The sequence below is a fragment of the Thunnus thynnus genome, chromosome 14 (assembly GCF_963924715.1).
Source record: "Thunnus thynnus chromosome 14, fThuThy2.1, whole genome shotgun sequence".
Lineage (NCBI taxonomy): Eukaryota > Metazoa > Chordata > Actinopteri > Scombriformes > Scombridae > Thunnus > Thunnus thynnus.
In genome coordinates this window covers 9,768,472-9,790,273 of record NC_089530.1, presented here as the reverse complement: position 1 = coordinate 9,790,273, position 21,802 = coordinate 9,768,472, and the positions used below count along the sequence as shown (strand labels likewise).

Sequence of the window (21,802 nt, the reverse complement as noted above, 5' to 3'; positions counted from 1 at the left end):
GGCAAAGTATTCTGCATTTTCCCCTGCTGCCCCCAGGGGCCCTCATGCCATCAGATCCATATACCCCACATTCCCCAGCTTGGAGATGCTAGACTACATTCTCTTAAGTAGCATCTGCAATTTGGAGAATAAGCTCTCATTAAAGGAACCAGGGTGGCTCTATTTTTACAGAAAAAACCCTTCAGTGGTCCATGGTGATGCAGTGAATTAGGACAACTTGTTTTCTGCTGACAAGCTTCCAAACTAATGGCACCATTGAAAGAAATAGTGGAATATCACCTGGTCTTTTTCTTTTCTACAGTAGCAGCATCAATAAGCAATTATTTACTTGCGCCATGAAGGTTGAATATTTAAAAAAAAGTTCCTGAGGTGGTTTCTGCATTTCTGCAAAGACCATAATCACATGCACAATGAAGTCTTTTACAGCAGCCCTTAAGACCTTTAAATCAAAATGGGAGGCAGCTTCAGCATAACTATCCATATAGCAGAACTGCATAAACTAACAGGCTTTCACTGTTAGTGCAGCACCCCTCTTTGTGGTTTACATAGGACTGTGTGTGTGTGTGTGTGTGTGTGTGTGTGTGTGTGTGTGTGTGTGTGTGTGTGTGTTGGGGGGGGGGGGCTCAAACCCCAAAGTGACAGTAGATGTGACTTGAAGTGTCTCTGTTTCCCAAACAGGTGTTGATTGGTTTGTTCAGTGGAGGAGGAGTGATTGCTCTGGTGAGAGTTTACACACTCCTCTTGGTTGTTTTATTTCGCAGTCGGAGGATGAGTTGGTTACAGAACAGATGATCAGAATCATCAGTAGATCGTTTCCCATTACAGAAAAGATGCAGCTTGAGGTGCCAATGTAAAACAAATCCTCAATATGTGTGTGTCAAACAAACCTGTCCAATTAACAAAAAGATGCTTGCACTGATCTGCTGCAGGGTGTCAGCTCCTCGCATCCTCTCCTGATGGTTAAAGCTCTTCTTCTGCCTGGGTGAAGAGCTGAGAGCCTGAAGTGGGACGGGCAAAGGGGTGGAGGGGGGGTGACTCTGGCCCCATCCCGTTCTCCACTTTTAATGAGCGCTCCGATCATGCAGGAGTAAAAGTCCAGGTGGAACAGTTCAGCGCTTGCATACACCAAACCCGCCTCTAAATGAACGCGTAAGGATTAGGGAAAAGTGCGCAGGGAATTACGTTTTTAACTCCTAGAGGATTATTGGACCTTCACAGGTAAGTTTTTCCTTCATTGATCAGTGGATATGAGTGAATTTTGAACAGAGAGCCAACAAGCAGCTCCACATATGAAATGGAGATTTTGTGTTTGCTGTTTCGTGGCGTGAATCAATTATCCACTTTCCTAATGACGCGTGGCCAAAATGTGCGCAATTTATGTGCATTGCGTTCAAGATCATTTTAATACTTATAATAATCAGTTCTAAGTGGAATTTTATCAACATTACATGAGGTTTTGACTTGTTTTCACTTTTTTATGGACTTTATTCCTCTGTAATTTATGGGTCTGGTTCATTTTAGCAAACCTGTAGACTTGACTTGGCTGCTCGAATTAAATTCAATTTTTGTTCAGTTTGTTTATTTCTGTTTTTTTTCTTGTTTTTTTTGTGTTTTTTTTTTTTGTTTGTTTGTTTTTTTAAGTAAACACCCCTTTGCCCTTTTCTAGTGAGGTTTTTAGCTGAATGAATTCAGGCATGTCATAATCATTCACACTGCACTGCCTCTCATGGCTGATGATAAAAAATTATATGTGGAAAATCAGTGAGCCTCATGTTTATCTCATAAGCAGCAAGCCTGAAAGGTAAATTCCTCAACCATTGTTTTAATTTATCATACATGATGTTTGACATTTCTTTGTTTACTCTTCTTTACATGTCTGTAAAGTTTGAAGGAGCCTGATTAAGCACAGGTGGTCTCTATACAATATGTCCAGCAGCAGACTGCAGGCTCTGGCTTGCACTGAAGCTGGTGCCAAGAATTAAAGTAATTCAGCCTGTGCTGTGCTCGATAAACAAATAGTGCCCAGCAGCAGCCCAAAAGGCTACAGAAATGACCTTGTAGAGACATGTTGGCTTTCCTGTGTGTCTGATCTCTCTTATGTTTCTCAGTCAGCTTGTTGCTACAACACTTGGCACATCTAACATGCTTACAGTACAGATCTGACACCTTTGAATGCTGGGATTTAACACTCCCTGGCACTGGGTGTGTAAATACTGCCTCTCTTTAGGCATGCCATCACTCAGGAACAGTGTGAAACCAGATTCACAGCCGGTCATCATACTCAAATAAACCTCAGTCCCATCCGCTGCTTATCCTCGTTGTATTTACAGCTCATCCACCTCAGACAAGGAGTGTGGGTGCTGCTGAAATGGAGGAAGTTAAAAATACAGTCTTTGTGTTTGGGCACGAAGCTGCATAGCACGTTAGTTCACCATAACTGGCGGAAAGAGAGCATTTTAGGGGTGAAAATGTGATAATAAAAGTCATTTTTTAGCGTATTATCAGTGCTTATCAACAACTGCCTTCAAGCACTTCTGAGGCTGTGGTGCACCACTCACAGGTGTGTGTGGTCTACCCATGCTTTGAGAACCCATTGTGTGCTGGCTTTTGAAATATGCACACATGGCTACTGTACATCCTGTTTGCATTATAGACACTGTATATGTGACACTCCTGCCAGGTGTGATTTTCATCCTACATTGTCAGATTTAGGGCGTTTATGCATCAAAAATCACTGGAAATGTGCCCCGCAGGAACTGAAAATGTTCACTTCACTGCCGCAGGCTTTGTGCAAAACAGCTTGGCCTTGTCTAATCTTGGTGAAGGTTGTGCATGTAATCCACATTGTAGTGAGAATGTTGAGTGAATTGCGCTGTAATTCCTCAAACTATGTGACCTGTCTGAGCTGTTGAGGTTTTCTACAAATGGACTGTGGCCCCTGCACAGAACCTTTCATCTTCTGCAGCGGATGTGAAAATCAGTTTGTGTATTTTTTTGTACAGTTTTTCATAGTTAATTGTCAGCATGTTGATAGACTGTTTCATTTGTGTCCCCACCCAGAAGAAATTAGATTAGAGTGTTTAAAGAATAACAGAATAATAGCATTGCAGGAGCAAGCCAAAGCTGTGTCATAGGTCCGTCCATGCCTTATCTAGAGTTTAACACAGGTGTAAGATCACCTACACAGTATGTTTGTGATTTATGGTGGTGGTAAGTGTTGAGTCTGAAAGCCCTCACATACCGTGACATTCTCCAAAACGATCGGAGTGTTTGATAAGTTATCCCAGATCTCATTCTCTGTTTGTGTATTTTTGATCCTTCGGTTGAATGTGTGTGTGTGTGTGTCTCTGCAAGTCCCCTCAGGATCTATTATCTGCTGTACAGGAAACTCCCCACAGTGTTTGTCAAAGCATATCATTTGCGCTCTGTTTCATTGCTTGGAGAAGGAGCCATTTAGAGGCTCACGCTGAGAACACAAATTAAGAGGTCTCAAATTATTGTCATTTTTTGCACATTTCGGGGTTTTTTTCCAACAGTGATGTCATGCATGCATGAGTCACAAAACGGAGGCTTCTTTTGAAGTGTGTGGAGCTGTGCTTTAGGGAATATGGAGCTCACAGTTTAGATGTCCTCGCAGGTGTACAGACAGATCAGTCCTGGAGTTTGCTTTATCCAGTGAAGCGCGCTGACTCACCTCTCCCGTGCTGCAGGTCTTCTGTGCTGTTGATGTACATATCTGTCCCGGCTTGTTCCCAGCCTCAGCTTTCTTCCCCCGCAAGGACAAATTGTAGTCCTGACTGTGCAGCGGTGATCTACCTGCCTGTCAAAGCACAACACTGTGGAAAAATCATGTCAGTGCTCATGAATGTCAGATAAAAATCCAGCAACGCATTAGGGAAAATCCTATTACTGCCACATGCAGTAATAGGATTTTATTTTATGCTTTAACAAAATATGTTTCCAATGTGTATTTGCTTTAAAGTTATTATGGATGATAAATCATGAGCTTCAGCCCACAACAAGTACATCATGCACACTTTAGGTTGAAGCTACAATACAGAATCATGCACAGAAATAGCTGATAGAGGTAACTGTGAAAATTATGAACTCCAACACCCCAAAATCTTGCAAAGTTACAACGCAACACTATTATGTTTATCAAAGCAATATGTGTATTTCTGAAAATGTTGCATTATTCATAAGTCTGATTCTGTGTTTGAGAGAGACAACAGAATTACATTTTTTAAAGCTTATGGCTTTTTGACATTTATTCATTTAAGAAAGTATTTCTTGGAGGTTTGGATGTGCGGTCTGGAAGCTGCCCAGTACAACAACTGATCTGATCTGCTGGCCACTGAGCAGCTCTACTGGAGCACTTTAAGGTTAAGGGTCTTGCAGTGGTGGTAATGTTTCCACACCTAGATGTATCCTCCAGGGATCCAATCTGTGATCTTCTGGCCATAAAACCATCTCTCTGACAAGACAAGTGTATTTTTATGAAGCGTTTTCACTACTACATATTGCTAACAGTATCTGAACAGCATCACATTTGACCTTGCCTCAGAGGTCGCTGTATGATTACATGTTCCCACTTGATCACATTGAACCCGTCGATGTGTGGCGGCAGTAACAGACATGATGCCGCCCTCGTGGGAGGTACAGCATTCCTCTGTTAACAGGGAGACCTCAGTCATCACCTCCCCAGTAAGGAGGTCAGTCCCGCTGCTTCGGCACACAGCAGGGACTGAGGTGGCTCTCATATTTAATTCCTCCTCCAGCCTAAGTATAAATGATACTGAGGACAAGAGAAAGTAGCTCTGAGGCTCTCCTTGGCTAGTCATCACTAGCGCAATCATTACTACAACAGGTCTGCAGTCTGTAGTCCCACTTCTGTTCTTGTTCTCACAGGCTTTGACTTTGATTGATGTCTCTAGTATGGGTATCACGTTTGAATCTGAATGAAAGACAGAGAGAGATGTTTTGTGTCTGTCTGTGTTTCAAACTTGGATCCAGCTTTATGTGGTTTTCGGTGTCAAACAAAGAAAGGCAGCTGATTGAACACAGTTCCTCATTCCATAAACATGAACGTATGTCTCTGTGTGTTCTGTAATTGAGTCTGACTCCATAGATATTAATGGGAGGAATCTTACAAAGAGTTTTGTCTCAGAGCCCAGATGTTCGCTGTAGAGCTTCTGATTGGCAAATTCTTTCAGCCCTCTGTAACTTAAATTGAAGCAACTTAAAGCAAACTGAAACAAGAAACATTGACCCAAGCTGAAATACAATCCTTATTTGATGTGACTGATCTTAGGAGTAGGTGTGCCTACTTGTGTTATCATAATTGTTTTCAGTATGTTTGATTGACCCCATTTCCTTAACTGATGGTAGATGAGTCATCCAGCTTTTTGTGTAGTTACAGTTCACAGAGTCTGCCGGATATTTATCCAAAAAGCTCTGGAAAGTGTAGCTCAGTGGCACAAGTTTACTCTGCCTTGTTTCCAGCTGACACAAACCAACACTCAGAAATGTTGACCAAAGTGTCCAAAGTTACTCTCAGTGTGTGAGCAAGAAACAGGAAATGGGTTGCAGAAGATTACAGTAAAATGCTGCTTCTTCTCGTCTCTCTATATAAGGTTGGGAGGTTATACAAGGACACCCGGCTGCCCTGCTGAACCAGCACACCACCCATCATGATCAGAGCATCACTCACTGCCATCTGCCTCGGTGAGCAACCCATCTATGTCTCCGCAGGAGTACGCTGGTTTTAAATATATCATCCTTGACTACAATGTTTTATATTTCCAAATATGCTGTGGTTTCTCTCTCCATCAGCATCTGGTTTCTGCACAGTAATATCTTCAAACAGCATCCTCTGTCATAAAAGTCGTCTGTGTACAGTAAACACACTGATGATTATGTTACTTTGTCTGCCATTATGTGAAAGTCCCTCTGCTTCACCCGCAGCGCTCCTCCTGTCCTGCGCTTGCTGGGCCAAGCCTAACGGATCAAAGAACAAGAAACCAAAGCAAGGTAAACATCATCAACAAGCAAGCCTGTAATCTCTGCGTCAGTCCCAGTATTACTGTCTCCACTGCAGTCGACTGTCTTTCAGATGTTGAAATGTACTCACAATGATTATTGTCACTATCAATCTATCTGTCTATAAAATTCCAGTAAATAGTGAAAAATGGCCATCACAATTTCTTCTCTGATGTAATCAAATTGCTTGTTTTTTCAGACCAGTTTTCCAAAGGCTTTACATAAAACAACAAATACTCACATTTGTTTGTATTTTTCTTTGAAAAAAGAACAGTTAATCGACTGTCAAAATAGTTATTGATTATTTTTCTGACAATCTACTAATTGATTAATAAACCATTTTATTTCATTTTATTTTTAGTAACTGGAATTCTGTGAAAACAATATATGTAACCCCAATGTCTAAAAAACGATTTCCTCTTCCCTCAACAGTTGTTCCAGCCATAGAGTGTGATGTCAGAGCGGGAAAGATCAACCTCCCAGAATTCATAGTCAAATGTCCCGCACACTGTAAGGAGACCAAGCAGCAAGTTTATGGGACAGGCGTGTTTGCCTCCATCTCCAGCATCTGCAACGCAGCCATCCACAGGTAGACAGTGAACTGCAGTGATAAATGGGAAATAAATCTCACGTGGGATGTCTTTTTGGTTCTTTTAGTTCACTGCAATTGCTGCTGTATAATATTTATAACTGTGCTTCACTCTAAATTGTCTTCTAACTAAAAAATGTGTATCCACCAACAGTGGCGTCATCACCAACTCAGGAGGAAAGGTGATTGTGAGGAAAATGGCCGGGCAGAACATTTACAAAGGCAGCAACTCCTACGGCGTGCGCTCTCTGTCTCTTCCTAAATGGAGGGAGTCGTTTGTTGTCTCAGGTATTAATATTGTGGAAAACAATATGAAGCACAGTGCCTCAGAGTTAGCCCACAACCATCAACTGGCTTTGTTGTATTTCAGTGGGCAAGCCCAAGAAAGGAGTGATCTACCCATCTACCCTCGACTACGTCCCTTCAAGACCAACCTATGTGAAAACAAGTGAGAGGAGGGTTATTTTTACAGTCACATCTTGTATGTGATTATGAATTTTAGAGCATTAAATTTAGCTTTGTCATCTGGTGGTTTGACAGATGCTTAGTGTTTCACAATGATAGAACAGTCTAAGGAGGACCTAAGCATCGATTTGATGATTTGCAAACCAAAAACGTCAAGGCGTCTAGGACTAAACTGGGCTGAATTTGGTTGAAAAGATCACGTTTTTTTTTTTAGACATTTCAACTGCATTTACCTAGACTTACAAAAACCTTCACCTTCTATCCAAATGTAGCCCAGTTTAAACCTAGAAATCTAGATACATTTTGGCCCACAAATCACAAAAGCAGTGCTTACTGGGGACAAAAGGTTACTAGGTAGATGTCCTGCGCTTGACTCCAGCGTGTTGAACTTCATTCAGGTTGAATGAGGAGTCGGAGCACCGCAGTCTAGTGAAGAATGCCAAGAATGCATTACAACACAGTAACTGTAGACGCTCTTCCTCCCCATCCATCCATCTTGTACACGACCGCCTTCACCTATCGTCTCCTTTTAGGCCAAAAGGACAAATTCCCTGCGGCTACCACAGCATTGCCTACAACAGCGGCACCTGAACCCACAACTACAGCACCTGAACCTGCCACCACAACCACAACCACACTGGCTCCCACTACCACCACGGCCACCACTACACCTCCACCACCACCCACTACTGCCAAGGCTCGCGCTGCTATCCACAAAGTCAGGGACGCAGGTGAATTTAAACATATAAATTATGTTTAACTTTTGCATACAAAAGCTGTTTATTTCCTCTAAATCTATGGATCCATGTACTTTATGTTATGTGGAGGATTGCGTATTTACTTGGATGCATAATCCATTAAAACCAATCCACACAGAACATCCACTGCGGCTGGAGTGCTGCCTATAGCTGACGTCTAACTAACAACTGTAGCAGCTTGTGACTATACTTGCTTTTTTTGCCAGAACAAGCTTTCATTTGTGCGAAACTGAGTGATGAAGACGAATGATTGCAGCTGGTAATTGCAAGTCACAACTGCAATTATGACAAATTACAGCAGGTCTATGATGAAGTTAGTACGGCGCTGCTCAGTCGCTTGACTGACTGCCTTAACTGTACATTTGATCACCAGACCTTTCATCACTCTTATTACATGAAAACATTATCAGATGGTAATCACTGTGAGTCGTCTTCTCCATTTGGACAGAAATGCAGCTACAGTGAGTAGACAATGCTGCAGTATCTTAAGGTATGTGTGTAAATGAGACGGGCGGTGTGCCAGAAAACCTCCCAACCATTTCTCTTTCCTTCATCTTCTGTAACATTATCTCTCTCTTCTCCATATTGCAACCCCATGTCTCTTTCTTCTATCTAGGCAGCAGTCACCCGTACCTTGCCTCTGTGGCAGCTGCAAATTCGAGTAAGTAAAAAAAAGGGTTAAGAGAGGTTGACGCTGTTTTTCTGGTGGCATGAGGGGGTGCAGTGGTGTTGCTTAACACAGGGGTGTGCAGGAACATGTGTTTATATGAAGCATGGGGTCCTCTGGGAATTTGTGTGCATTAGGATTCATTATGTATTCTGTATTCAGGGTATCAGCCCTGTTAACAAAGCAAGTTTGTCATAATCAACGGCATAACTTGTGTATGTAAGGTGAAATCAGCTTAGATCATTTGTTTTAAGCTAGAAAACTTAAAACAGTAGGGCTGTAGGCTTATGCTAAAACCAGAACTACCTTGATTTTGCAACTTTTGCAGATAACTTATGTTAAAAAATTACAGAGATTTTTGTCTAAATTTGCCCACATTGTGTTATTCTCAACACTGGTGTAGGACAGTCACAGAATGGTCAAGGAAAGGGCCCCGGCCAAGGTACAGTATGTCAATACTCTCACTGATTCTGCAGCTCTTGGAAAGTCTTTTTACTGTACGCCAAATACAACAATTCAAGTTTGACTAAATCATGACATTTCTTCAAAGTACTCAGAGGAAGTGGCTATCCGAATAGATTCCCACAGCGTGCCAGTGCAGGTAAACCAAGCATTTGTTGTCCTGATGTGTCTGTTTTTCATTTTACATTTGGAAAGACAGAAATTATCCCCACATTTGCTCTTTCTTCCTTTTCTTCCGTACTGATATACATAAACTCTGCATGGCATCTCTGTTCTGTATGTGGACTGCTTTTAAAACACGAATGTGCTAACACAGGGCCGGACCAGAATGTTCTGCTGCAGCCCTGCCTCTTGTTCTGCTATCTTTCGAGTAAAAAAAAAACACTGTTATACAGTTTTCTACTATGTTCATGCTGTATGAGTGAATGTGTAGCATTCATATCCACTGTAATTTGTTGTAATGTTTGAGTGACTATGGGAAATCTGAGAATCTAACACAATTGTCTGTATATATACTGTACATATATGAGAATATTTCTGTCTGTTCAACTACAGATGCAAAAGTTGAGCCTTTTTTGTCACAGCTGTTGTTTCTAGTTTTTGTCCATAAATTGTCATATTTACAAGTTAGTGAATCATCTTGCCTGCCCACCATGAAAAGATAGTTTCCTTTTTTCTTTTCTCCATTACAAAATGAACATAATATGTCACAGTGTCATACATTTAAAATTGTTGAGAAAAAGTAAATTCTGTATTACGTTTTTATTTGCAGGTGCAACAGATTAATAGTATTTCACTTGAGATCTCATTATATTTGTCTTGCATTCTTGGTCGCAGGTCTGCGCCGACCAGAGGCAGGGTCAGCTATCAGGAGACAGCCATCCTCTCCAGTTGGCCCAGGTCAGCCTTATCACGCACACACACACACACACACACACACACACACAGAAACAAACAGGTAGACACAGCAGGACTAACAGTGATTGCAGGTCAAGGACAGCTGGGGGGACAGATGTCTTTGTTGGAACAAGAATCCTGGAGACGTAGACTGCCGTAAGTCTGACCCTCCTGTCCACACCCATAAGCCGCTGTGATCTTCACCCCGGGGTCATCGTTAATCCACTCCATCAAGCATCTCAGCTAACATTCCTTTTCATGATAGCTGCTGTTCTCTGTCATTGGGCACATCCTCTTATTGGTGTTTTCATTTTCTCAGATGAAAAGAGACATATAAAGCCGAGTTAAGGCCTGTAAATACAACCAGCATATATCTTTTTGTTTTCGATATCATGCTGCGGAGAAAATGCCTTCAACTATACTCAAACCAAAACAGCTGGGCTGCATTTGTGGATGGAGCCCCAGACCTGACGCTGTCTTCCCTTCCTTTTTCCACTCTTATTCTATCTGCCTGTTTCTCATTGCTACAAACAGCTTTTAACAGGGTTCAGCCGGCCCCACCCGAGCGGACTCCAACCATGAGCCAGTCCAACCCTCGTAAGTATCTCCAGACCCCGAGCGGGAGTACTCAAAACTGCACAAGCAGACACACTCATTGACGTAGAGACACAGACAGGCCTGATCAAACAGGGGAATAACTGGGGTAATAAAAGCTGTGTTGAAATGTTTTATAAAGCAGCACTAATGTTTACCCTCTGTGGGATGCTGTGGTTCAATGCGTGGCCAGTCTTCTATAAACAACGGGTGAAAGTACAAGCACGTCCTCGACTGTTACAGTGGCCAACATGAAAAAATGAGCAGTGAGTATGATATACCACATAGATGAGCGACGATGTGATAGCATTGTTCTGAACTCATCTTGTGCCATATCTCTGCTGTATCTGAGACAGCAGTGAACTTTCACTTTTAGATAAGACCACGATGAGAAATGCACTCTGTCAGTACTCTAATAACATCTTATGACAGATCCCATCCGGTCTGGCCTCTTCACCTCTCTTGTAAATGCTTGCAGAGAGGGAGAGAAACATGAAAGCAGCAGCACCAAGTGGCCCAGTGGTGCTCCCAGGGAGACGTATGACCCAATTCATAGCCCTGCAGGATCTGGGTCCACTCTCTGGCTTGTCAAGAATAGAAAGCTCTTGCCATTCAAACCAGGCTAGGTTTGGCTCATGGAGGAATGTGCTCCTGTTTTTGCTTCTGTGGAATGCAAAACCATGGATCCCTACAATTAGACAGAACTATATCCGTTTAAATGACAGTTGATCATACGATACGATTTCTAAAATGCAGTGTTGGATGTTTCAAACCAGTGCATCATACACTGTATCTGACCACCATGCTGCTTTTGAGAAGTTTCTCAAGTACCAGAAATGTCTGATCAGTGCAAAGAACAGCTACTGACATTGTCAGCTCGTGTATAATAACGTAATACTTTATTGATACCCTTAGGGAAATTCTTTATGCTTGAGGTCAGGGGTCAGAGGTCAGGATCAGCCGCTGGAGCCGGCAGGAATTCACTGTCTTTCTCAAGGACACTCCAGCAGGGTGGATGCTTGCAGACGCTGCAGCTTTGAACTGTGATTTATGAGTTGAAGGGTTTTCTCCCCAGTCGCTTTGCCACCCGGCTGCCCCTAACAGATGTGCGAATTTATTGCTCAGCTTTCTGGAAGTGTTACGATTCAGTTCAGAGTAGCATTTGTAATGAGATATGCCCACGTGACAAACACAGTGATGCAGGAAAAACCTCTGCAGAAGATGTCAAAGTCAGATTTAATAACACTTTACTACAAATCACACTATTTAGCATTTGTAAGCAGTATATAAACACCTAATAAATGATAATATAGTAACACACAGTTGTAATAATTTATAGGAGAATTGTCCTTATATGTGCTAAGTATAATGTCTTATAAACCAGTTATTCAATGTTTATGTGCTGCTTATAAAAATAGGAAGACAAAGGAAAGTGTTGCCAATCCCCTATGATATGCTTTCTGACCTTCTCGCTGCAGTGATCAGTGAAGTGGCGATGATCGGGAGAGTTAAACTCAATCCTTTTAAAGCACCTGTTTCCCCAGAAAAAATAACAGTACTGTCTGCTGTATAGCGCCGTGCCTTTGAACAGCAGAAGATTAAGCTAATCTCGGGCGTCCTACTATCTACACTGTCCCTGGTTTGACACCAACTTTAGAATAATACTCCCACGTTTTGCTGGGCTGCTGGCTGGGCTCTCCCAGCCCGTCCCCGTCAACAAAGACCCTGCTCACTAGCTGTCACTGGATGGGAACCCAGAGCCCAGGCTGTGTGTTTGTGTAAGCTACCCATCACAGTGAGGGGTAAACTGAAGTGTGTTGTCACGACTAAGTCAGGTTAGACAGATGCCATGTCATTGTTGTGGTTTTGCTCAGCTGTTTGGGCTTCTAGTGTTCAATCACATTTCAATTAACCTCCACTTTGCCATGCAGGAGTCAAGTCTGCCTGGTTAAACTGCCTGTCTGTGCCACGTTATGAGTTGAAACTCTCAGTCTGTGTGAAGAAATTGTGATGCCAAGAGCAGCAGGTAGAAAACAGAAAAATGAGAAACACATTTTCTCAGGCAAGTTGGTCTTCCCCTGTCTATCTAGCCTGCAGGTGAAAGAGAAAGGCTAAACATCATGGAAACAACCTTTAGTTGCTCAGTAACTGTCTGTCTGAGTGACTACTGTATGTTTAGTGTCTGACTCAAGGCTGAACATCTTGTGCATACCCCACTAATAACGTAGAAGCCTTAGTGGAGGTCACAAGTATGCTCCTCCTTGCAATGACACCGTCTGATGCTTGTCCTGAACGCAGCTTTCTAATCTTCCCTGCACAGCTTTTCCCAGAAGGGATTGGGCGCCCCCGTCCTTCCCTCGTCCTGATTGGTTCCCTGGGGTTAGACGACCAGCAGGTATCAGAAAATAGCTCATCCTTTTTTTTTTTTTTTAGCAAATCATAAACAAATCCTATTTTAAATTTAAATGTTTTAATTCATGTTTAAACTAACTAAGGTAAGACTGGTATTGGTGCAGGTAGGTGTGTGTCCATGCTCTAAAAGCTTTTTATATTTCACAGAATCTCAGCTTTTAATATATTAATCCCGTGCTAAATATGTAGCCTTATAAATTCAGCGCATTTTTAGAATTTTCTTACTTATTGTCAGCGACAATTTTGTTCTGTCATATAGCCTACTTCATGATAATCAATAGATGTTGGCTCCCCTCCAAACACGCTTACAATGTAAGTGATGGGCGCCAAAATCCACAGTCCTCATTTTGTGCAAAAATATATTTAACAGTTTATCTGAAGCTAATATGAAGCTTGCAGCTATATAAAATATATAATAGAATTCCCTTTTTGTGTTTCCTCGGACAGTGTTTCCCTGTTGAGCTGCGGTGGAAGTACAATAACAAAAAGGGGGACTTTGGCACTTGAAGCTTCATATTAGCTTTAGAGAAACTTTTAAATACATTTTTGCACAGAAGGAGGACTGTGGCTTTTGGCCTCCATCACTTACATTGTAAGTGCATTATGAAGGGATCTCCTAATGGACAGTATGAACAGGAGGAATGATTGTTTCAGTGTTCATTTGGGCACCTGACTGTTATTTTAAGACAGACTTGAAAAATTGTGAAACTGCCCTTTAAGTCATAAAACAAAGTAATGGACAAGTTGAAATTTTGACCTGATGATGGCACTAGAGGAAAAGTTCGGGGATCTCTGAAGTTACTAGAATACATCATCTGGGGACCACGATGTCTGTACAAAATTTTATGCCAAACATTCCAATAGCTGTTGAGATATTTCAGTCATGAACAAAGCGGTGGACAGACTGACATTGTCATTCTTACAGCTAAGCCACTAGCATTGCTAAAAACATACACCTCGCCACTGACTAACAAACTATTTCTTCTCTGCCTCACATAGTGTAGTCACTCAAGATGTGATGTACTGTTCTGCAGATATAAATGTGTTACTTACTGTGATTGTTGTGTCTTTTCCCACAATAATCACCAAGGATTTAATATTTATAGCAATAATCTATATGTAGATTTTTACATACTGGAGCTTTAAAGCAACATTAAGCGCCCTTCATTGTAACCCTTGTAGTTGCTGATGCCTCCACCTTCTCTGCTGTACATTCAGATGTTAGTTATGCAGTTCCAGACTCTGGATACACATGGAGTGAGACGGACACACCTGAGATGACAGGTAAGTCAACCTCCCTCTGGCAGACAACATATCAGTTTGGTGTGTGCTGCCCCCCCTTCACAGCAGCAGGTTACTACATCTTGTACCCATATATGTTGCATGTGCATGACTGATACAGTTAAGTATCTGCTGACCATGAACAGTATGTGTTGAATTGGTTCCATGTGTAAGTACATGCCAGTGTCTCTCAGGACATTGTGTTTACATGTTTACATCTGCCTGCCATATGAGAGATTCCTGTGATGTGTGGAAGAGAGACCAATGGGCAGGTGTAATGTTGGTGCATGTGAAAGAGAGAAAGAGACACTGTGAGGTGATAATTCTGCACAAAGCAGTTGTTTTCATTGGTCTGGGATTGGTTGAGAAGAATATGTGACCAATCACAACCATGGGTATTACTAACTAGTACTAATACTAACGGGTCTCATAACATCCTCCTCTAGCTCGGGATCACAGGCCTGATATCTCAGACTTTGAGCGCTGGTATTATAACTTTGGACCGTACCGTAAGTGTTTTTCTATTCTATTTACTGGGAACTAACTGATCTTTGGGTTCAGGTTTTATATTGTCATATGTACAGATTGTGATTCTGTAAATGTAAAACCTGTTTGTTTGCCAGACATGAACACACTCTCATGTTCTCTACGATTTGATTTTGAAACAAAGCTACTTTAATTTCTTGTGTTTCATATAGTGTCTACATGAAATACTGTATGTTGTCTGTACCATTTTGACTTTTAAGGTGAGATATCCATAGCATTTCTGTAACTAACTTGTCTTGTCTTCACTAAGTTACATGGATGTCCTAAGGTAAAGTGTCATAATTATATTAATAACATTAATTAATCCATACAAGCTAGCTGAGAATGGGGCCATGACACTTTAAGCAATACTTTGACATTTTGGGAAACAGGCTGGCTCACTTTTTTGCTGAGAGTTAACTAAATGAGAAGATAGAAACCACTTGCATGTATGTCTGTTAAATATGAAGCTAACGTTACAGGCAGGAAGTGATTAACTTAGCTTAGCATAAAGACTGGCGGCAGGAGGAAACAGCTAACCTGGATTTGTTTGCACACAAAATCTACCTAATAGAACAGGTTAATCTTCCTAATTAACAAGTAATATTTTATTTCTTTAGTCTGTACAAAAAACAAATCGTAAAAATGATAAATATGGTGATATTGTGGATTTCCAAATGTTTAGACAAACCTGTTCCCATCCTTTATGGTAACATACTTGTCATTCTTAAAATTTGGTGTTTAAATGCATTATACAAACAAGATAATTAGTGAGCTTTAGAGGTGCTGGTAGGTGGATTTTGTTCACTTTTGGGCAGAGCCAGGCTAGCTTTTCCCTTAACTTTTCTAGTTTTATGCTAAGCTAAGCTAACCGGCTGCTGGCTGTAGCTTCATATTTAATGAACAGATATTTTATCAATACATATCCTCTCTAACCCTCGGCAAGAAAGCAAACAAGAGTATTTCCCCAAATGCAAAACTATTCCTTCGAGTGCTTCGAAAACAAACTCATTTCATTTGTTTTTAGTCACAGCCTTCACACCAAAAAATACAAACCATTTACAATGTGGCCCAATGACAAGACACAAAAAGCCCTCACTTTCAGATTACAGGCCACGGTTCCATCTGTTTGATGACACAGCCGAGCATCTAAATCTAAGTACAAGGGCCATGGTTTGGAAAACTGAATGCCTGAGCCATTTCCAGTGCGCACCACAAAAATGCCACCACACTTCCTACCAAATGAAACATGGAGTCGATGGGAGTAGGCCGACTTGCCACAGCGTGTTTACAGTTGTTTCACATGTGTCGCGTGTCACAGTCTGTCATGACTGATAATGTCTTTAATTTTAGTGTCCCGTTCCACTGACTCAGATGGCAACCGTAAAGCACCATTGGATACAACCCATACTAGAGGTGAGCTGTGGTTACCATGGCTACAAACACCTGTTGGTATCCAGTAAGGCACCAGCTTGGACACAACATGCAGCTTCTATAAAGGATTCTTATTTTTTTCTGTCTTTTGCTGTGCTGTTCAGTAAATAATAGTTTTCTCTAACTTCTGCTGCTTTAGCTTTAGCTAACTATTAGTAGACCTGACATAAAGAGATGCAATATTTTTCATTCATGAAGAAGAAACCAACCTTTTTGTACAGCTAAGATGGTGAGTGATGTTAATTAGCTGCTTTTTGGTAGAAATGTGCTAACGCTGAGCTTGTATGATATCATCTATGCAGTGGAGCCAGTGGACGCCTGGAAACCAGAAGCAAACCTTTATGAATCAGGTGAGATAGTTTGCAATGCTCGTTTCTGCGTCCCGAAAGAGTCGCTTTGCCAGTAAGTTCTCAGTGCTGACTGTAAGTACAAACCAAACCAAGGATAACCAAGGAAAAGCATCTGGGTTTCTGCTCAGCCTGTAATTGAAGGGATTTGGAGTCAAATGGTATGGTTGCTTGAGGATAAAATCAGTTCCTGTTTGGTGTCATTTTTGCCACAACAAATACTAGGACTAAGGTTCTGGATTTCTGGAAAGTGGACAGCTCCAAATATGCCGTGTTTAAGGGAAATGCCACCAAAACTGACTTTTAGGTTGATTTAGGTTGAGATTCTGAAGTAAACTTGCTCTTTCACTTTGTATGAGTGTTCAAGATGGAAGAAGGTGTATGTTTATGACAAAACATGTTTGAATTGTATTAGCTAGTAAAAAGGTAATGACTCTCAACTGAATTTTCTTTCAGTCATCTAAAATAAATGCTACGATTTGCTAAGACGTCTACTCAATATTATGAAGCCTAGAGTAAATTTTAGCAGAATTCTCCTTTAAAGACCTTTGTGTTTTTTTCATTTTCAGGCTTCAACGTGAGAGAGCAAGAACCTGTACCCAGAGCACCTGAGCCTGTGTCACAAGGAGACCCAAGTATGTCCCTATACATCTTTAAAGCCACTATGTGTAGGATTAATATTTGATTAGAGCATCTTTGAAATTATTCTGAAGGAATAAGATTTTGACATGTATTATTTTCAATGTTTCCACATCGAAATCATGTGATGTGCATTAAAGGCACCTCGTAGAGTTTTTTTTTATGGACAAACATAGTAATGTTAACATTCAGTGTCTCTCACTAAAACACACTGTATGTATCCTTTAGGCCTAATGAGTTGAATTGATTTCTTTACTCATAAAACATTTGCAATGTCAGTTTTTTCAAATGAATTGTTTACATCCATGTTTGCTTACTAGCAGCCTTCTTCCTTCCTACCTTTGTTAGCTCATTGCTATGTGTCTTGGTGCATTACCTGCACTAACTTGCTATCACTGGAAAAGCATGAAACCAATGGGAGGTATTCGTATCACGTCACCCGTTGGCTGTTGTGCATCCTTGTGCGTGTGCATGATACACCAAAACAGGCACCCACTTGTAAAAACACTGCTCCATAGCACTACTAGTGGTCAAAAACTCAACATGGTACCTTTAAAATCTGCCACATTGTTTTTTTTCTTTGCTACCACTGCTGGGAGGTATTGAAGTTGGAAGTTTTCAAATTCCACACGTAGTGGCTTTAACTAATACAAAATGTATTACTAAACACAGCATCGAATCTTCTGTAACTGTGCATTTCCTGTTCCTGCAGATTGTAAGGTGGACCTGGCCTTCTTGATGGATGGGAGCTGGAGCATTGGGAAGCGGCGCTTTAAGATCCAGAAGGACTTCCTGGCTGAGGTGGCTCAGACCATCAACGTGGGTGTGATCGGACCCATGATGGGCATCATCCAATACGGGTAATCTCACCACTCTTGTCGCATCATTATGAACAATTTTTAGATAAGAAAACATAACATGATTGCCTCTGTGTTATTGATTTGTCTGAAGGGATGACCCTGTGACAGAGATCAGTCTGAAGAGTTACTCCAACTCCAGAGATGTGAAGTCTGGCATAGATAAGATTGTGCAGAAGGGAGGCCTCTCCAATGTGGGTGAGTGACTTGCTGCTCGCTGCCAGCTACAGTAAATGCCTACAAACACAAGTGTGAAAATGAAAGAGGGTGCAATTATCGCATGGTTTACTACCCAGGCACATTTTCACATGCAAGGATAGAATTAAATCTAAATTTGCTGCGAGACACTGTTAGCTAAATTACAGTCCTGTTTCTGTAAGTTGTGTTTTTCTTCTGCTCTGACCAGAAAACATTTGGTTTTTACCAGCACATGGGGGTCAGTACTCAGCAAGCAAGTGCTGTTTTTCTGCTTTGGTTAGTGCGTCAGCATGAGTCCACTGCCACATGGGTCTTTATGACTTGCTAAATATTGCATACTGATACAAATAGTGTTGTTTGTGTTTGCCGACTCTTTAATCATAGAAAAGTGCGAGTGGTAGTAAAAGCTTCTATAGTCCCCAACAGAGCTTCTTCTGTTCTGACCACCAAACAGCCTATGACAGCTAAATGATAGAATATCACCATTTTTGTGAACATATACAGTTAAAGCAATGAACTTTATAGAAAGTCTTTATGTGGCATACAGTATGCATGTTGTTTTTTTAGAAGGTTGCTTCTGTACATATCCATAACATGCAGTTCCCAAAATGTCTCAGCCTTAGAAATAGATGCATCTGGTCCATATAATGTACATAATGAGCACTTTTGAAAGTAGTTTTTCAGGTTTCATTTTGTTTAATTTCATATTCTACAACTCGTGTGTATTTTTGTTCCTATGTTGAACAACAACCTCGTGAACAACAGATGAGTATTTTCCCAAATCCATGCCTGTATTTTGACCTCTGACTGTGTGTAGATGTGGCAACACTTTGACTGTTTCCCTGCTGCCCCCTGGTGCCCTGACAGGGAAGGCCCTCTCCTACATCAACAAGCAGTACTACAGTGATGCCAATGGAAACCGAGGAGGAGCTCCTAACGTGGCCGTGGTGCTGGTGGACGGCTGGCCCACAGACAAGGTGGAAGAGGCCTCTCGGCTGGCTCGGGAGTCTGGCATCAACATATTTTTTGTCACCATTGAGGGCCCTGATGACAGCGAGAAGCATCAACTGGTTGAGGCCAACTTTGTAGACAAGGTAGGGTGCTGTCAGCAAAGGTGTATCACTTCATTAAAACATGCCACTTTGAAACACTGTGTCATGTCGTCCCACAGGCTGTGTGTCGGACAAATGGTTACTACTCCTTGCCGGTGTCCAGCTGGTTTTCCCTGAGGAAAGCCGTGCAGCCTCTGGTGAAGCGAGTGTGTGATACAGACCGGCTGATGTGCAGCAAAACCTGCCTCAACGCCAATGACATCGCCTTTGTCATTGACGGGTCCAGCAGCGTAGGGACCGGAAACTTCCGCACGGTGCTGCAGTTTGTGGCCAACGTCACGCGTGAGTTTGAGATCTCTGACACAGACACACGCGTCGGGGCTGTGCAGTACACCTACGAGCAGAGGCTGGAGTTTAACCTCGGACAGTACAACAACAAGGCTGAGCTGCTGAACGCCATCAAACGCATCAACTACTGGAGCGGCGGGACCAGCACCGGTGCTGCCATCACCTACACTGCAGAGCAGCTCTTCAGCAAATCCAAACCCAACAAACGCAAGATCATGATTGTTATTACAGATGGGCGCTCCTATGATGACGTCAGAGCACCTGCACTGGCTGTCCATCGCCAAGGTGAGGGGTCAGAATCTGAAAAATAGGAGATCTTGGGCAGTTAAGGTCAAGTCAAGTAATAATTATGTCCTTGCATCTATAAAACCTTTTCAAAATTCACTGAATAAATAAACAAAAACACAAAAACAATGATAATTACCTAAAAACTTCGTTAAAAGTTTGGAGAATCAAGCTTTCACACAGTCCATAATATAATTACACAAAAAGCCATTTCCTCTGGTGTGTGTCAGTCCACAGCGAGGTGACATGCAGTGTGTGTTTGATGTGTCAGGCATGTGTTAGGCCTGCGTGTGATTATCTGCTGTCCCCTCCTGTCTTCCAGGTGTGATTGCCTACTCCATTGGCATCGCCTGGGCAGCCCAGGACGAGCTGGAGTACATCGCCACGGACCCCGATAAGGAGCACTCCTTCTTCGTGGACGAGTTTGACAACCTCTACAAATTTGTGCCCAAGATCATCCACAACATCTGCCACGAGTTCAACTCCCAGCCCAGAAACTGAGGACTCGTGGATGGAGGGGAGGAGGGAGGTGCAGAGCAGGACATCTTCATCCTGGGCTGTCTTTAACGGAACACTGATTGTAAATGTACTCTTTCTGTTGCCCAGATGGTGCTGGATTTGGCTGCAGTGCCCCATATTTGAACAGGGAGGGTGGTTAATTTAGGTGAGGATTGTGGGTTTGGACAAAACAAATGAATCGGCATTCGGTCCCAAATATACAGATGGTGCTAATGGTAAAGGGTCTGCATACACAGTGCCATACTGACATCTGATGTACACTGTGGTGCCATGAAGAGAGAGCAGCGTATTCCTAATGAAAATGATGGCACCACTTTCTAATTACTTCCCCGTTATAAAGGGTTTATAAGCTGTAACTAAGAGCTTTTGTTAGTGTTAATAAACCATTTAGTAACGCTTTATAGAGCTGTTATAAGCCATTGATAAGAACAAAATTTGGGTTGATGGGTTGTGGAAAATTCCCTGAACTTTATCCTCCTCTACCATAAAACTTGATTTGTCTTTATAGCTTTTTTAGTTATTGAGTTAATCATCAAACAACTTCTTTTGGAAAAGAACATAATTTGTCACTGCCGGTCTGTAAAAGCAAGTGTCATGGATCATCACCAGCCAAAGGGATTTTTCACAACCTGGAAATCCATAAGTTGTTGTTATTAATGTTTTCATTAGTAAATCATCTATAGAGCATCAGTAAATGATTTAGTAACTATTAATAAAGCTGTCAGGAGAACTTATAGAGCATTTATAAAGGGCGCCTTATTAGGAAGCGGCACAAAAATGATTAACAAACATAAAGCTACCTTATCGGGATATGGTGCTTGCAGAAAGAAAAGGTAGATTTTAAGCATGCTTAGCACTTCCTCTTATGGCTTAACATTCTTCATAAACTTAACACGGTGCTTTTTTTTTTTAATACAATTCTCTGTAAAGAGGACATACTTTCTTAGAATTGGTGCATTTTGATCTTCCTAATAGGAGAGATTTGATAGTAGGGACATTGTTAAAGTTCCTCTCAGAGACTTTGGTGCTGACATTGCCGTGTTGGTACTTGTGCAACCAACACTACATGTTTAACACGTGGACACGAAAGTTAAATCAACAGCATGGAACAAAGAAGTGGACTTGTGTGAGTGTGTGTGAGAAGTGAGGAAAGAGGAGCTTGTATATCTTTGTATGAAGTGATGGTAGATCATTAATTTGCTTCTCAGGAATGAAAGCAATTCATCTCATCGCTCTTACTTTCTAAATAGTGTGGTTGCTTCTAACATAGCAGGCATTTCTCAGATTTGTTGAAAGAGTATTTATGATTTTCTCCCTGTTATGTCCTGTTTGTACATATGCATATTAAAAGCCTTTGGCTAATTATGTTCAAATTATTGATCCATATTTTTTGCAATTTTTAATAAAATAAAGAAAATGAAGAGAACTTAAAGT

The 21,802-nt window shown here is 41.6% G+C and overlaps 1 protein-coding gene across 6 annotated transcripts; it reads left to right on the top strand.

Annotated features, from left to right (window-relative positions):
- Positions 1-850: 850 nt before the first annotated feature.
- On the top strand, positions 851-21,800 carry vit (vitrin). 6 transcript variants are annotated; one of them, XM_067609708.1, is made up of 23 exons: positions 853-1,218; positions 5,634-5,724; positions 5,965-6,030; positions 6,472-6,628; positions 6,783-6,916; positions 6,999-7,076; positions 7,627-7,824; positions 8,468-8,512; positions 8,922-8,960; positions 9,069-9,119; positions 9,818-9,880; positions 10,412-10,474; positions 12,792-12,866; positions 14,066-14,167; positions 14,611-14,673; positions 16,043-16,105; positions 16,426-16,473; positions 17,040-17,105; positions 17,822-17,969; positions 18,061-18,164; positions 19,032-19,258; positions 19,336-19,849; positions 20,172-21,800. In XM_067609708.1, exons 2-23 carry the CDS (start codon positions 5,691-5,693, stop codon positions 20,348-20,350), a joined length of 2,517 nt encoding a protein of 838 aa, XP_067465809.1. In that variant the 5' UTR covers positions 853-1,218; positions 5,634-5,690; the 3' UTR covers positions 20,351-21,800. The 6 variants fall into 6 exon arrangements, with proteins under 6 accessions (XP_067465812.1, XP_067465809.1, XP_067465815.1 ...); XM_067609709.1 differs by having other exon boundaries at positions 855-1,218; positions 14,102-14,167; XM_067609711.1 differs by lacking the exon at positions 14,611-14,673 and having other exon boundaries at positions 851-1,218.
- The last annotated feature ends 2 nt before the right edge of the window (positions 21,801-21,802 follow it).

Excerpts from the sequence above, each read along its gene's own strand:
- vit (XM_067609708.1), top strand. The coding sequence starts at position 5,691 with ATGATCAGAGCATCACTCACTGCCATCTGCCTCG. Across the intron at positions 9,120-9,817 it reads CCCACAGCGTGCCAGTGCAG|GTCTGCGCCGACCAGAGGCA; the intron begins GTAAACCAAGCA and ends TCTTGGTCGCAG. Across the intron at positions 10,475-12,791 it reads CATGAGCCAGTCCAACCCTC|CTTTTCCCAGAAGGGATTGG; the intron begins GTAAGTATCTCC and ends TTCCCTGCACAG.